Below are 13,308 nucleotides of genomic sequence, written 5' to 3' on the forward strand. Positions count from 1 at the left end.
TGGTCCCTTTGGAAGGCGTCGCTGGAGCAGGATCTTTGGAAGGCAGGAGACAGGCCGGTGAGTTTCTGGAGCCAAGGCAGTTGTCGTCTTCTGGTCTTCCTCTGCAGGGGTTTTTCAGCTAGGCAGTCCTTCTTCTTGTAGTTGCAGGAATCTAATTTTCTAGGGTTCAGGGTAGCCCTTAAATACTAAATTTAAGGGCGTGTTTAGGTCTGGGGGGTTAGTAGCCAATGGCTACTAGCCCTGAGGGTGGGTACACCCTCTTTGTGCCTCCTCCCAAGGGGAGGGGGTCACAATCCTAACCCTATTGGGGGAATCCTCCATCTGCAAGATGGAGGATTTCTAAAAGTTAGAGTCACCTCAGCTCAGGACACCTTAGGGGCTGTCCTGACTGGCCAGTGACTCCTCCTTGTTTTTCTCATTATTTTCTCCGGCCTTGCCGCCAAAAGTGGGGCCTGGCCGGAGGGGGCGGGCAACTCCACTAGCTGGAGTGTCCTGCTGGGTTGGCACAAAGGAGGTGAGCCTTTGAGGCTCACCGCCAGGTGTGACAATTCCTGCCTGGGAGAGGTGTTAGCATCTCCACCCAGTGCAGGCTTTGTTACTGGCCTCAGAGTGACAAAGGCACTCTCCCCATGGGGCCAGCAACATGTCTCGGTTTGTGGCAGGCTGCTAGAACTAGTCAGCCTACACAGATAGTCGGTTAAGTTTCAGGGGGCACCTCTAAGGTGCCCTCTGGGGTGTATTTTACAATAAAATGTACACTGGCATCAGTGTGCATTTATTGTGCTGAGAAGTTTGATACCAAACTTCCCAGTTTTCAGTGTAGCCATTATGGTGCTGTGGAGTTCGTGTTTGACAAACTCCCAGACCATATACTCTTATGGCTACCCTGCACTTACAATGTCTAAGGTTTTGTTTAGACACTGTAGGGGTACCATGCTCATGCACTGGTACCCTCACCTATGGTATAGTGCACCCTGCCTTAGGGCTGTAAGGCCTGCTAGAGGGGTGTCTTACCTACACTGCATAGGCAGTGAGAGGCTGGCATGGCACCCTGAGGGGAGTGCCATGTCGACTTACTCGTTTTGTCCTCACTAGCACACACAAGCTGGCAAGCAGTGTGTCTGTGCTGAGTGAGAGGTCTCCAGGGTGGCATAAGACATGCTGCAGCCCTTAGAGACCTTCCTTGGCATCAGGGCCCATGGTACTAGAAGTACCAGTTACAAGGGACTTATCTGGATGCCAGGGTCTGCCAATTGTGGATACAAAAGTACAGGTTAGGGAAAGAACACTGGTGCTGGGGCCTGGTTAGCAGGCCTCAGCACACTTTCAATTGTAAACATAGCATCAGCAAAGGCAAAAAGTCAGGGGGCAACCATGCCAAGGAGGCATTTCCTCACACCACCCTTTATATGGCTTAAAACAGTAGTGGGTATACCACAGCTTCATAAAGGGGTATGCCAACAGTAGCACTGGAGAGATTAAAACTAGTGTATGGCTGCTCGCGTACTCACAAAAGTTTAACCTTGCAGGTTATATAAAAGCTATTAACAATTGCATTATTCAGTAACCGCAAAACCATGACTTTAAATGCCCAGATATCCCTACTCTTACGTTATTGTCCACCATCCATTGTAGAAAGTTATGAAGCACGCAGAACATGCGTACAATACCTGGACCCAACTTTTTCCAATTAGGTCTATTTACAACCCTTCCAACTGAGTAATTAAAGAGTGCCGATGAAAGGTGAAGCAAAATATATATAAATGGTAACATATAGAGCAGCTACTTAGTAAGCTGAAAACAATTTAGGCCATGCAAGGGGTACACAACAAGCTATAAAAATAACCATAAATGACAATCTTTAAGCAAAGTAAGACCTTTCAGCAACACCAACAGGCAGCAGAAAATATCCCCCTATTGATGATGGTTGGTGCAAATACTGCCTTTTTAAGCAGGTGGAGGGAGAAATCGAAAGAGAGGGAGCACAACAATACAAAATGCATTTCTGCTTGCACCACTCTACTCAGTGTGATTCTGTTTCTTAAATACCAATCCTCCATAAATTACTTTTTTTTTTTAGACATCCCCCACATACCAAACAGCAGTTCTTTTCCCCCTCAAAACTAGAGTCCTACGCTGGTCTTAGCGGTCATAAACACCCAACCATTTTATACACTTTTTGGTTCTCTGTCTTTTAAGCAGGACATAAAAACGTTTCCACCAATCTAACTAAATAAGGAAATAGCTATTTCACAGTAAGCTACAAATGGCTATCAAACAGAATATTCAGAGGCTAAATATATCTGTAGTGACGCTGCATTTAAATATGTCAATGCATGATAGCGCAATCAGTGTTCCTGAGGCACCAAAGTCCTGCTATAGATACACTCAGTGCAAGAACCCCAGTGGGAAATAACAGCACTCAAAACACATTTAAAAGAAGAAAATAATTACATTTTGTATTTTGTCATGCTGACCCAAGCTTTGCTTCAACGGTTTTCCTCTGCTTTTTGTAATGCTACCAAGCCTTTCCTTGGCTTCCTCAAAACGTATTTGTGTTGCAAAATCAGCAATCTTGTTCTGGGTGCCAATGTCAGACATAACTTTTTCAAATATTGCTCTTGCATGATTATCAAGAACACCTTCAAATACTAAAAGAATATATTGTTCTTCTGGATCTAGAAGATAAAAAGGAGACAAAAGAAAATTAGTCAGCTGGAACCACAAAAATTATATGTCAGAAGATTCACTATTTCAAAATTATAGAACATTTTATGCATGCATATGTTTATTATTGTGCCAATCACACTGTAGTTCTAATAGACATCGAAGATGAAATGATAAATTATGAGATTTTTTAATTCTGTGTGAGCCTACAAGAGAAAGGGTTAGTGAAAGTAAGTACAACTGCAACTCTGTATAGAAGCATAAGGTGTGAAAGATTAAGGTACATGAACTACATCTGGTCATATCGTAGCACTAAGTGCTAAATAATTGGGCACTCTCAAACAAACCCTCGTGGCTAACGTTCTAAAAAGTGTGCGGTTTCAATACTACGATGAAAGGTCTTACACTTGGCCATGGAATCCAGCTTCCATTTTTTCTTTGTCACTTTTCCAGCAAAGACTTAGACAAAAATCTAAACTAAGTATTCCTTAAGCTATTCTCATCAGGCCAGGACATTTTTCACAATTAATTCATTAACACAGAGCAAAACTAGACAACGAAATAGCACTAAATTAATGACGCAAGAATTAATTAATAAGAAAAACTGTACAGAGTAAGGGGGCACACAGGGAGTTCTTTCAAATCACAGTAGACATTCCAGCAAGTATAGGACAATCTTTTGTTTCTTAATATGAAGAGAACTTTGTAGCAGTCCGGCTATTAACGTGACATTAAAGTTTATCAGGACAATTCGAAAGTTTTTTCAGATGTGGATCCAGTGATGTAGGAAGTTGGCTCTGTATGCACTATTTCAAAGTAAGTAATAGTATGCACAGAGTCCAAGGGTTCCCCTTAGAGGTAAGAGAGTGGCAAAAAGAGATAATACTAATGCTCTATTTTGTGGTAGTGTGGTCGAGCAGTAGGCTTATCAAAGGAGTAGTGTTAAGCATTTGTTGTACATACACAAGCAATAAATGAGGAACACACACTCAGAGACAATTCCAGCCAATAGGTTTTTGTATAGAAAAAATATCTTTTCTTAGTTTATTTTAAGAACCACAGGTTCAAATTCTACATGTAATATCTCATTTGAAAGGTATTGCAGGTAAGTACTTTAGGAACTTTGAATAATTACAGTAGCATATATACTTTTTACATAAAAACACATTTAGCTGTTTTAAAAGTGGACACAGTGCAATTTTCACAGTTCCTGGGGGAGGTAAAGTATTGTTAGGTTTTGCAGGTAAGTAAACCACCTACGGGGTTAAGATTGGGGTCCAAGGTAGCCCACCGTTGGGGGTTCAGAGCAACCCCAAAGTCACCACACCAGCAGCTCAGGGCCGGTCAGGTGCAGAGTTCAAAGTGGTGCCCAAAACGCATAGGCTTCAATGGAGAGAAGGGGGTGCCCCGGTTCCAGTCTGCCAGCAGGTAAGTACCCGCGTCTTCGGAGGGCAGAACAGGGGGGTTTTGTAGGGCACCGGGGGGGACACAAGTCCACACAAAAAGTACACCCTCAGCAGCGCGGGGGCGGCCGGGTACAGTGTGCAAACAAGCGTCGGGTTTCCAATGGGAGTCAATGGGAGACCAAGGGGTCTCTTCAGCGGTGCAGGCAGGCAAGGGGGGGGGGGGGCTCCTCGGGGTAGCCACCACCTGGGCAAGGGAGAGGGCCTCCTGGGGGTCACCCCTGCACTGGAGTTCTGATCCTTCAGGTGCTGGGGGCTGCGGGTGCAGGGTCTTTTCCAGCCGTCGGGATTTTAGAGTCAGGCAGTCGCGGTCAGGGGGAGCCTGGGGATTCCCTCTGCAGGCGTCGCTGTGGGGGCTCAGGGGGGACAACTTTGGTTACTCACAGTCTCGGAGTCGCCAGAGGGTCCTCCACCAGTCGAGTCGGGGTCGCCGTGTTGCAAGTCTCACGCTTCTTGCAGGGGTCTTTAAATCTGCTCCTCTGAAACAAAGTTGCAGTCTTTTTGGAACAGGGCCGCTTGAAGCAGGGCAGTCCTCTGAGGATTCAGAGGTCGCTGGTCCTGGGGAAAGCGTCACTGGAGCAGGGTTCTTTAGAAGGCAGGAGACAGGCCGGAAGGACTGGGGCCAAAGCAGTTGGTGTCTTCTTTTCTTCTTCTGCAGGGGTCTTTCAGCTCAGCAGTCCTCTTCTTCTTGTAGTTGCAGGAATCTAAATTCTTAGGTTCAGGGGAGCCCTTAAATACTAAATTTAAGGGCGTGTTTAGGTCTGGGGGTTAGTAGCCAATGGCTACTAGCCCTGAGGGTGGGTACACCCTTTTTGTGCCTCCTCCCAAGGGGAGGGGGTCACATTCCTATCCCTATTGGGGGAATCCTCCTTCTACAAGATGGAGGATTTCTAAAAGTGAGAGTCACCTCAGCTCAGGACACCTTAGGGGCTGTCCTGACTGGCCAGTGACTCCTCCTGGTTTTTCTCATTAACTCTCCTGGACTTGCCGCCAAAAGTGGGGGCTGTGTCCAGGGGGCGGGCATTTCCACTAGCTGGAGTACCCTGGGGCATTGTAACACGAAGCTTGAGCCTTTGAAGCTCACTGCTAGGTGTTACAGTTCCTGCAGGGGGGAGGTGTGAAGCACCTCCACCCAGAGCAGGCTTTGTTTCTGTCATCAGAGAGCACAAAGGCTCTCACCGCATGGGGTCAGAAACTCATCTCTCAGCAGCAGGCTGGCACAGACCAGTCAGTCCGGCACTGAAGGATTGGGTAAAATACAGGGGGTATCTCTAAGATGCCCTCTGTGTGCATTTTTTAATAAATCCAACACTGGCATCAGTGTGGGTTTATTATTCTGAGAAGTTTGATACCAAACTTCCCAGTATTCATTGTAGCCATTATGGAACTGTGGCGTTAGTGTTTGACAAACTCCCAGACCATATGCTTAATATGGCAACACAGGTACTTACAATGTCTAAGAATGTACTTAGACACTATAGGGGCATATTACTCATGCAGCTATGCCCTAACCTGTGGTATAGTGCACGCTGCCTTAGGGCTTTAAGGCCTGCGAGAGGGGTGACTTACCTATGCCACAGGCAGTATACTGTATGCATGGCATCCTGTGGGGGATGCCAGGTCAACTTCATCTTTTTCTCCCCACCAATACACATAATTCCCACCCCCTACCCGGACGAAGCTCCACTCTTGCAGCAGGTCCAGCTGGAAAATTAGTGAACACCAGGAGGAGTGTCCACTCCAGCTGGGACCACCTCTAGAGTACCCAGAGCTGAGGTGAACCACTCCTTGCAGAATCCTCCAGCTTGTTTTGGAGGGTAATAGCCAGCAGGGTTAGGAATGTGCCACCGTCCCCGAAGGGAGTGGGCACAGGAAGGGTGTAGCCACCCTCAGGGTCAGTAGTCATTGGCTACTGCCCTCTGACCTCTAACACACCTAAATATAGCATTTAGGGGCACCCATGAACCCTGCTCTTCAGATTCCTGACAACCTGAAAGAAGATGAAGGACTGAAGAGCCACTCCAACAGAGAAGACTCCAGACAACAAGTGACTTTTGCCCCCAGCCATACCGGCCTGTCTGCAGCTTCAAGACACCTCCTACTAAAAGGTGACGTATCCTGCAGGACCAGAGACCTCTACTGTAGGAAGCTGGCTCTGTATGCACTATTTCAAAGTAAGGAATAGTATGCACAGAGTCCAAAGGTTCCCCTTAGAGGTAAGATAGTGGCAAAAAGAGATAATACTAATGCTCTATTTTGTGGTAGTGTGGTCGAGCAGTAGGCTTATCAAAGGAGTAGTGTTAAGCATTTGTTGTACATACACACAGGCAATAAATGAGGAACACACACTCAGAGACAATTCCAGGCCAATAGGTTTTTGTATAGAAAAATATATTTTCTTAGTTTATTTTAAGAACCACAGGTTCAAATTCTACATGTAATACTTTGCATGAAAGGTATTGCAGGTAAGCACTTTAGGAACTTTGAATAATCACAATAGCATATATACTTTTTAAATAAAACACATATAGCTATTTTAAAACTAGACACTGCAATTTTCACAGTTCCTAGGGGGAGGTAAGTTATTGTTAGTTCTTGCAGGTAAGTAAACCACCTACGGGGTTCAAGTTTGGGTCCAAGGTAGCCCACCGTTGGGGGTTCAGAGCAACCCCAAAGTTACCACACAAGCAGCTCAGGGCCGGTCAGGTGCAGAGTTCAAAGTGGTGCCCAAAACGCATAGGCTTCAATGAAGAAGGGGGTGCCTCGGTTCCAGTCTGCCAGCAGGTAAGTACCCGCGTCTTCGGAGGGCAGAACAGGGGGGTTTTGTAGGGCACCGGGGAGGACACAAGTTAGCACAGAAAGTACACCCTCAGCAGTACGGGGGCGGCCGGGTGCAGTGTGCCAACACACATCGGGTTTGTCGTTGAAATCAATGGGAGACCAAGGGGTCTCTTCAGCGATGCAGGCAGGCAAGGGGGGGGGGCTCCTCGGGGTAGCCACCACCTGGTCAAGGGAGAGGGCCTCCTGGGGGTCACTCCTGCACTGGAGTTCCGATCCTTCAGGTCCTGGGGGCTGCGGGTGCAGGGTCTTTTCCAGGCGTCGGGATTTGAGAGTCAGGCAGTCGCGGTCAGGGGGAGCCTCGGGATTCCCTCTGCAGGCGTCGCTGTGGGGGCTCAGGGAGGACAACTTTGGTTACTCACAGTCTCGGAGTCGCCGGGGAGGCCTCCCTGAAGCGTTGTTTCTCCACCAGTCGAGTCGGGGTCGCCGGGTGCAGGGTTACAAGTCTCACGCTTCTGGCAGGAAACACAGTCGGTTTAAAGTTGCTCCTTTGGAAACAAAGTTGCAGTCTTGGGTGAACAGGGCCACTGTTCTCAGGAGTTTCTTGGTCCTTTTAGAGCAGGGCAGTCCTCTGTGGATTCAGAGGTCGCTGGTCCTGGGGAAAGCACCGCTGGAGCAGTTTTCTTCCGAAGGGGGGGGAGGGGGGAGACAGGCCGGTAGAGCTGGGGCCAAGGCAGTTGGTGTCTCCGTCTTCTCTGCAGGGTTTTTCAGCTCAGCAGTCCTCTTCTTCTTAGGTTGCAGGAATCTGAGTTCTTAGGTTCTGGGGAGCCCCTAAATACAGAATTTAGGGGGGTGTTTAGGTCAGGGAGGGCAGTAGCCAATGGCTACTAGCCCTGAGGGTGGCTACACCCTCTTTGTGCCTCCTCCCAAGGGGAGGGGGTCACATTCCTAACCCTATTGGGGGGATCCTCCATCTGCAAGATGGAGGATTCCTAAAAGTCAGAGTCACTTCAGCTCAGGTTGCCTTAGGGGCTGTCCTGACTGGTCAGAGACTCCTCTTTGTTTTTCTCATTATCTCCTCCGGTCTTGTCGCCAAAAGTGGGGCTGTGGCCGGAGGGGGCAGGCAACTCCACTTGCTGGAATGCCCTGTGGTGCTGGAACAAAGGGGGCGAGCCTTTGAGGCTCACCGCCAGGTGTTACAGCTCCTGCCTGGGGGAGGTGATAGCATCTCCACCCAGTGCAGGCTTTGTTACTAGCCACAGAGTGACAAGGGCACTCTCCCCATGTGGCCAGCAACATGTCTCGGTTGTGGCAGGCTGCTGGAACCAGTCAGCCTACACAGATAGTCGGTTAAGGTTTCAGGGGGCACCTCTAAGGTGCCCTCTGGGGTGTATTTTACAATAAAATGTACACTGGCATCAGTGTGCATTTATTGTGCTGAGAAGTTTGATACCAAACTTCCCAGTTTTCAGTGTAGCCATTATGGTGCTGTGAAGTTCGTGTTTGACAGACTCCCAGACCATATACTCTTATGGCTACCCTGCACTTACAATGTCTAAGGTTTTGTTTAGACACTGTAGGGGCACAGTGCTCATGCACTGGTGCCCTCACCCATGGTATAGTGCACCCTGCCTTAGGGCTGTAAGGCCTGCTAGAGGGGTGACTTATCTATACTGCATAGGCAGTGTGAGGTTGGCATGGCACCCTGAGGGGAGTGCCATGTCGACTTACTTGTTTTGTCCTCACCAGCACCCACAAGCTGGCAAGCAGTGTGTCTGTGCTGAGTGAGGGGTCCCCAGGGTGGCATAAGATAGGCTGCAGCCCTTAGAGACCTTCCCTGGCATCAGGGCCCTTGGTACCAGTTACAAGGGACTTACCTGGATGCCAGGGTGTGCCAATTGTGAAAACAAAAGTACAGGTTAGGGAAAGAACACTGGTGCTGGGGCCTGGTTAGCAGGCCTCAGCACACTTTCAATTCAAAACATAGCATCAGCAAAGGCAAAAAGTCAGGGGGTAACCATGCCAAGGAGGCATTTCCTTACATCTACAAACACCCACAGAACTGCCTGCCTGACCAAGGACCAAGATCTCCAGAGTACAGCAGCCCCGTCCATAACGAAACCTCTTAGGACTCCGCAACCTCCGGGATCCGCAAGTCCTGCTTACTCTGCACCCGATACCCATGGCCAAATTCCAGGTAGCCCACTGGTCCAGAGAAGGTCCACAGGTGATTACAAACTCAAGTCCATCCTGGGTTGATCCCTCCTGACCAACACGATGACTGCAGCCTAAATCCAGATGACCACGCTGACCACGATTGGCTCGGATGGAGATATCCCAACACCTAAAGGTACCCCTGCAGCCCCTGGCCTTGAGGAACCCAACCAACAGTCCAGCAAGGACCAGTGGGCTCTCTACTAACCTGTCCAGCCCATGGTCTTCTTCAGCCAGCTCCCTCGACCAAGCCTGCAGCCTCTTTGTGACTCCTCCATTGGAAAGCATTGGGGTGCCCAACGCTGTGGTTGCACACAGCAAACGGCCACCCACGTGCTGCTGAGGGTGTGTATTTGGGGCCGACCTGAGCCGCCCCTCTTCTCCCACCGCTGGTGCTGAACTAAAACCCCCAGGTCTGTGCCCTGAAGTCGCAGTTACTAACCTGAAGTCTATTTCTTTTTTAAGTGCCCCTAATTTTCATAGGATTACATTGGTCACCCGACACCAACTTAGACCTCTGCACCCGGCCAGCCCCATATTGTTGCTGGTGCACCTTTGGTGTCTTACTAAACTATGCCCTGTGGACACCCTAACTCCCAAAGACTTGGATTGTATATAGAGTATTTACTTGCAAATTGTGTTGTTACTTTTCCTCCCCTAGGACCGCATTGCTTTCTATGAGAAATTTCAGTGTCCACTTTAGAAATTGAAAAGTATTACTTACCTGAAAACTGTTTTATCTGTGAATTCTAAACAAAATGTGTTTGATAGTTGAAAGTAATATGTTCTTGAAACTGTACTTAGTTGCAACAAAGATCCTTTTGGTTCTAGAAATAAAGTAACAGTATATTTTTGATACATAAAAATTATTGGAGTTAGTCACTGAGTGGGTGCCTCATTTCTTGACTGTGTGTGTATTACAAATGCTTAACAGTACCCTCTGATAAGCGTAACTGCTCGACTACACTACCACACAAGAGAGCATTATGATGATCTACTTTAGCCTCTTTAAAGCATCTGGAGATTGACTGGACTCAGAACACTATAACCTACTTTGGTATAGTATATACAGAGTCGGCTTCCTACACAGAGCACTCTGGGATTGCATTGCAAGCCCTGTCCACTCACTGGAGAACCCCTGGACCCTTTACACTGCCTTTACATACCACAGAAAGAGCCAGCTTCCTACACTATCCCTGAATTTACCCTGCAAGGGGGACTGCTGCGTTAGCCTAGTGAAAGTGTAAGAGGTTTCCGGAGGGCATCTTGGATGTGCCCAAAAAAATGTGTGCGATGAAGGCATCGAATGCCCTGCCATTTTGGTGTCTGTCTTTATTTCTTTCGAGCGTCTTGTCGACATGAGGACCAAATCGATGCTGACCTAATGGGACATTCAAGAGATGTTGCTGGACCTCCAGCTTAAACCTGAAATGAGTGGCAACGCATGGCAACGCAAGAAGATATCTGTGTTCATACCACAAGTGGCTTTATCTGTAGCATCCAGAGTGCAGCGGATATTGATATCGGACATAACCTTTCCTTCTGCTACCAACTGCTGCCTTTTCTTATGGTACTGTTCTGTGAGATGTTCTACCACAGCCATCATCTGATCTCAAATAGTGTGGCTGTACTGGGAGGAATTGATTCTTCACCAATGCACTGCCGACTACACCGCCACTCTCTTGCCCCTGGTATCTATCTTCTTGCTCCTCCGGTCAGGAGAGACATCACCAATGCCTTGGTCATTTCCTGGCTGTATAAACCACCAGAGAGAAACGTATAAGAGGGACCACCGAGAACACCACACGGCAACAAACCAAGCTCACAATGACAAGTGTGAACCAGATAGCAGAGAAAAAACACTAACAACGTAGCCAGTGCCCATGCGCAATACCACTAATGGCTGGAGTCACTAGGTCCCAAGATTAAAAAAGACTTTTCAAAGAACAACAAGTTGTACACACGAGCCCAACACTAGGTGGCCAAGGTATGCATAGATGTGTGTCTACAGCTACATATAGCACAAACACCACTTTCCTCCAAATATTTCCAACAACTTCCAGATAAGGTCCCTAAAGTAGCTCTTTGACTGGTGCATTCCTGTCTGAATTTCAGACAGATCCTAGTATTTATGTATACAGCATGATACCAAGGTTACCACAGTGGACTAAATCAGGGTAACCAACATATTTGTGTTTCATGTTGGTTCTCTAGTAGACAACTTGGCCTTTTATTTATGAGCATTCTCAATTAGGCATGCATTTGAATCAAACATGCACAATCACTGTTTGCTGTACTGACCGATAACCAGATGAAAGGGCACGCAAGCATCAACGTTATCAAGAGTTCTATTTCGGCAAGAGTGAGGAAAAGTAGCATGATTGGTGTTAGAGTCGAGTGGAGGGCACCTAATAATATCTTCCCTCTCTAACTAAGTTTACCTTTTTTGCTAAATATTGGATTAAATACCATAGATTTTTTCAACAACAGCCTTAGTCATTAGGACTAGACTAAAGGAGTTTAGCAGTGGCAAAAACATGCATCAGTCTCCCTCAATTAAGTAGTTCAGAGGAAATTACAGGTGATTTAGATTTCTTAACATGCCTAGCGTACTGCAATTACATGGAGGTAAATATACATTACAAAGAAATATTGAAGTCGCAGCTTTAAGTTAGCTGTCATAAAAGATCACAATTGATTATCTTAACCAAAACAGAAGTAAAGGTGCCGCCTGGTGAGCTGCAATTGCAGTAACCACCTGATCCTTAAAGCGCCTTTGAGTGACAAACATTCATATCCAAGAAGGAATATGCCACAAACAGATGTCTACTGGGTAAGTAACATTTTCCGATCTTTGGCATGTGTAGCTGTAGATACACATGCTTTGCAGAGACTGAAAAGCAGTCCCCTCCCAAAAAGACGGTGGTTAGCCTGTAGCAGTTGGAGTAGTTTGAAATAGTGTTCTAAGCACTGCCTGTCCTACATTTGCTTGTTGGAGAGATAACACATCCAAACAGTAGTGTTTAGTAAATGTGTGTGATGTAGACCATGTGGCAGATTTACATATGTCTGCCATTGGTACAGTCCCTAAGAATGTCATTGAAGCTCAGTTTTTCCTAGTGAAATGTACTTTGTTACTGGTAACTGTCTTTCAGCTTTAACTTAGCAAGTTTGAATACACTCCACTATCCATCTAGCTAATCCATTTTTTTTAAACAGAATTACATTTGTGAGGTTCTGAAAATGCCACAAAGAGTTGTTTGGATTTTCTGAAATCCTTTGTTCTAGTTATATAGTACATGACAGCTCTTTTAACATCAAGGGTGTGAAGAGCTCTTTGAGCAACTGAATCTGGCTGTGAAAAGAAGACTGGCAATTCCAATGACAGGTTGATATGAAAAGGTGAAACCACCTTTGGTAGGAATTTGGGATTTGTTCCAAGAACTAATTTGTCTTTATGGATTTGTAAGAAAGGTTCTTCTAAAGTGAACGTTTGAATTTTGTAACTCATCTTAAAGAAGTGATTGCTACTAAGAAAGCAACCTTCCATGACACAAACTGCAGAGTACAAGAATGCATGGGTTCAAATGGTGGCCCCATAAGTCTTGTGAGTACAATATTAAGATTCCACACAGGGATCGGAGGAACCCACAGTGGAAAAACCCTTTTATGACCTTCTATAAAGCCTTTTATAACAGGAATCCTGAACAGGAAAATATGTTGTCTGTTTTTAAGTAAGCAGCTATAGTTGGTAAATGAATCCTAATACACGAATATGCAAGATTTGCTTTTAGTAAGTGTAGCAAATAGCAAACGATATCCTGTACTGAAGCTTTAAGTGGATCAATATTTTGGGGTTGACAATAGTAGACAAAATGTTTCCATTTAGCTGCATAATATCGCCTAGTTGTGGGTTTGCGTGCTTCTTTTAGAATAGCCATACATTCAGATGGAAGCTGTAGATAGCTAAACTCTATGACTTCAGAAGCCAAATCACCAGGTTGCGTGTGCTGGGATTTGGATGCCTTATTTGGCTTCTCCTTTGAGTTAACAAATCTGGTCTGTTTGGCAGCTTGTGATGTGATACTACAGACAGGTCCAACGGTGTTGTCTAGCAGTGTTGACATGCCCATATGGGAGCTATGAGTATCATAGTGAGTGAGGATTGTTTCATCTTTATTATCAG

At 46.4% G+C, this 13,308-nt stretch overlaps 1 protein-coding gene across 10 annotated transcripts in view; it reads right to left on the reverse strand.

Moving 5' to 3' along the window:
• The window catches only part of SENP6 (SUMO specific peptidase 6), a 914,216-nt gene that overhangs the window by 457,831 nt on the left and 443,077 nt on the right, over positions 1–13,308 (reverse strand). For all 10 annotated transcript variants that reach the window (XM_069235653.1, XM_069235659.1, XM_069235655.1 and 7 more), the window contains one exon: positions 2,455–2,678. In XM_069235653.1, coding sequence (XP_069091754.1) covers positions 2,455–2,678 — 224 coding nt within the window. The remainder of the gene's footprint in view (positions 1–2,454; positions 2,679–13,308) is intronic.

The sequence above is a fragment of the Pleurodeles waltl genome, chromosome 5 (genome assembly GCF_031143425.1).
Source record: "Pleurodeles waltl isolate 20211129_DDA chromosome 5, aPleWal1.hap1.20221129, whole genome shotgun sequence".
NCBI lineage: Eukaryota > Metazoa > Chordata > Amphibia > Caudata > Salamandridae > Pleurodeles > Pleurodeles waltl.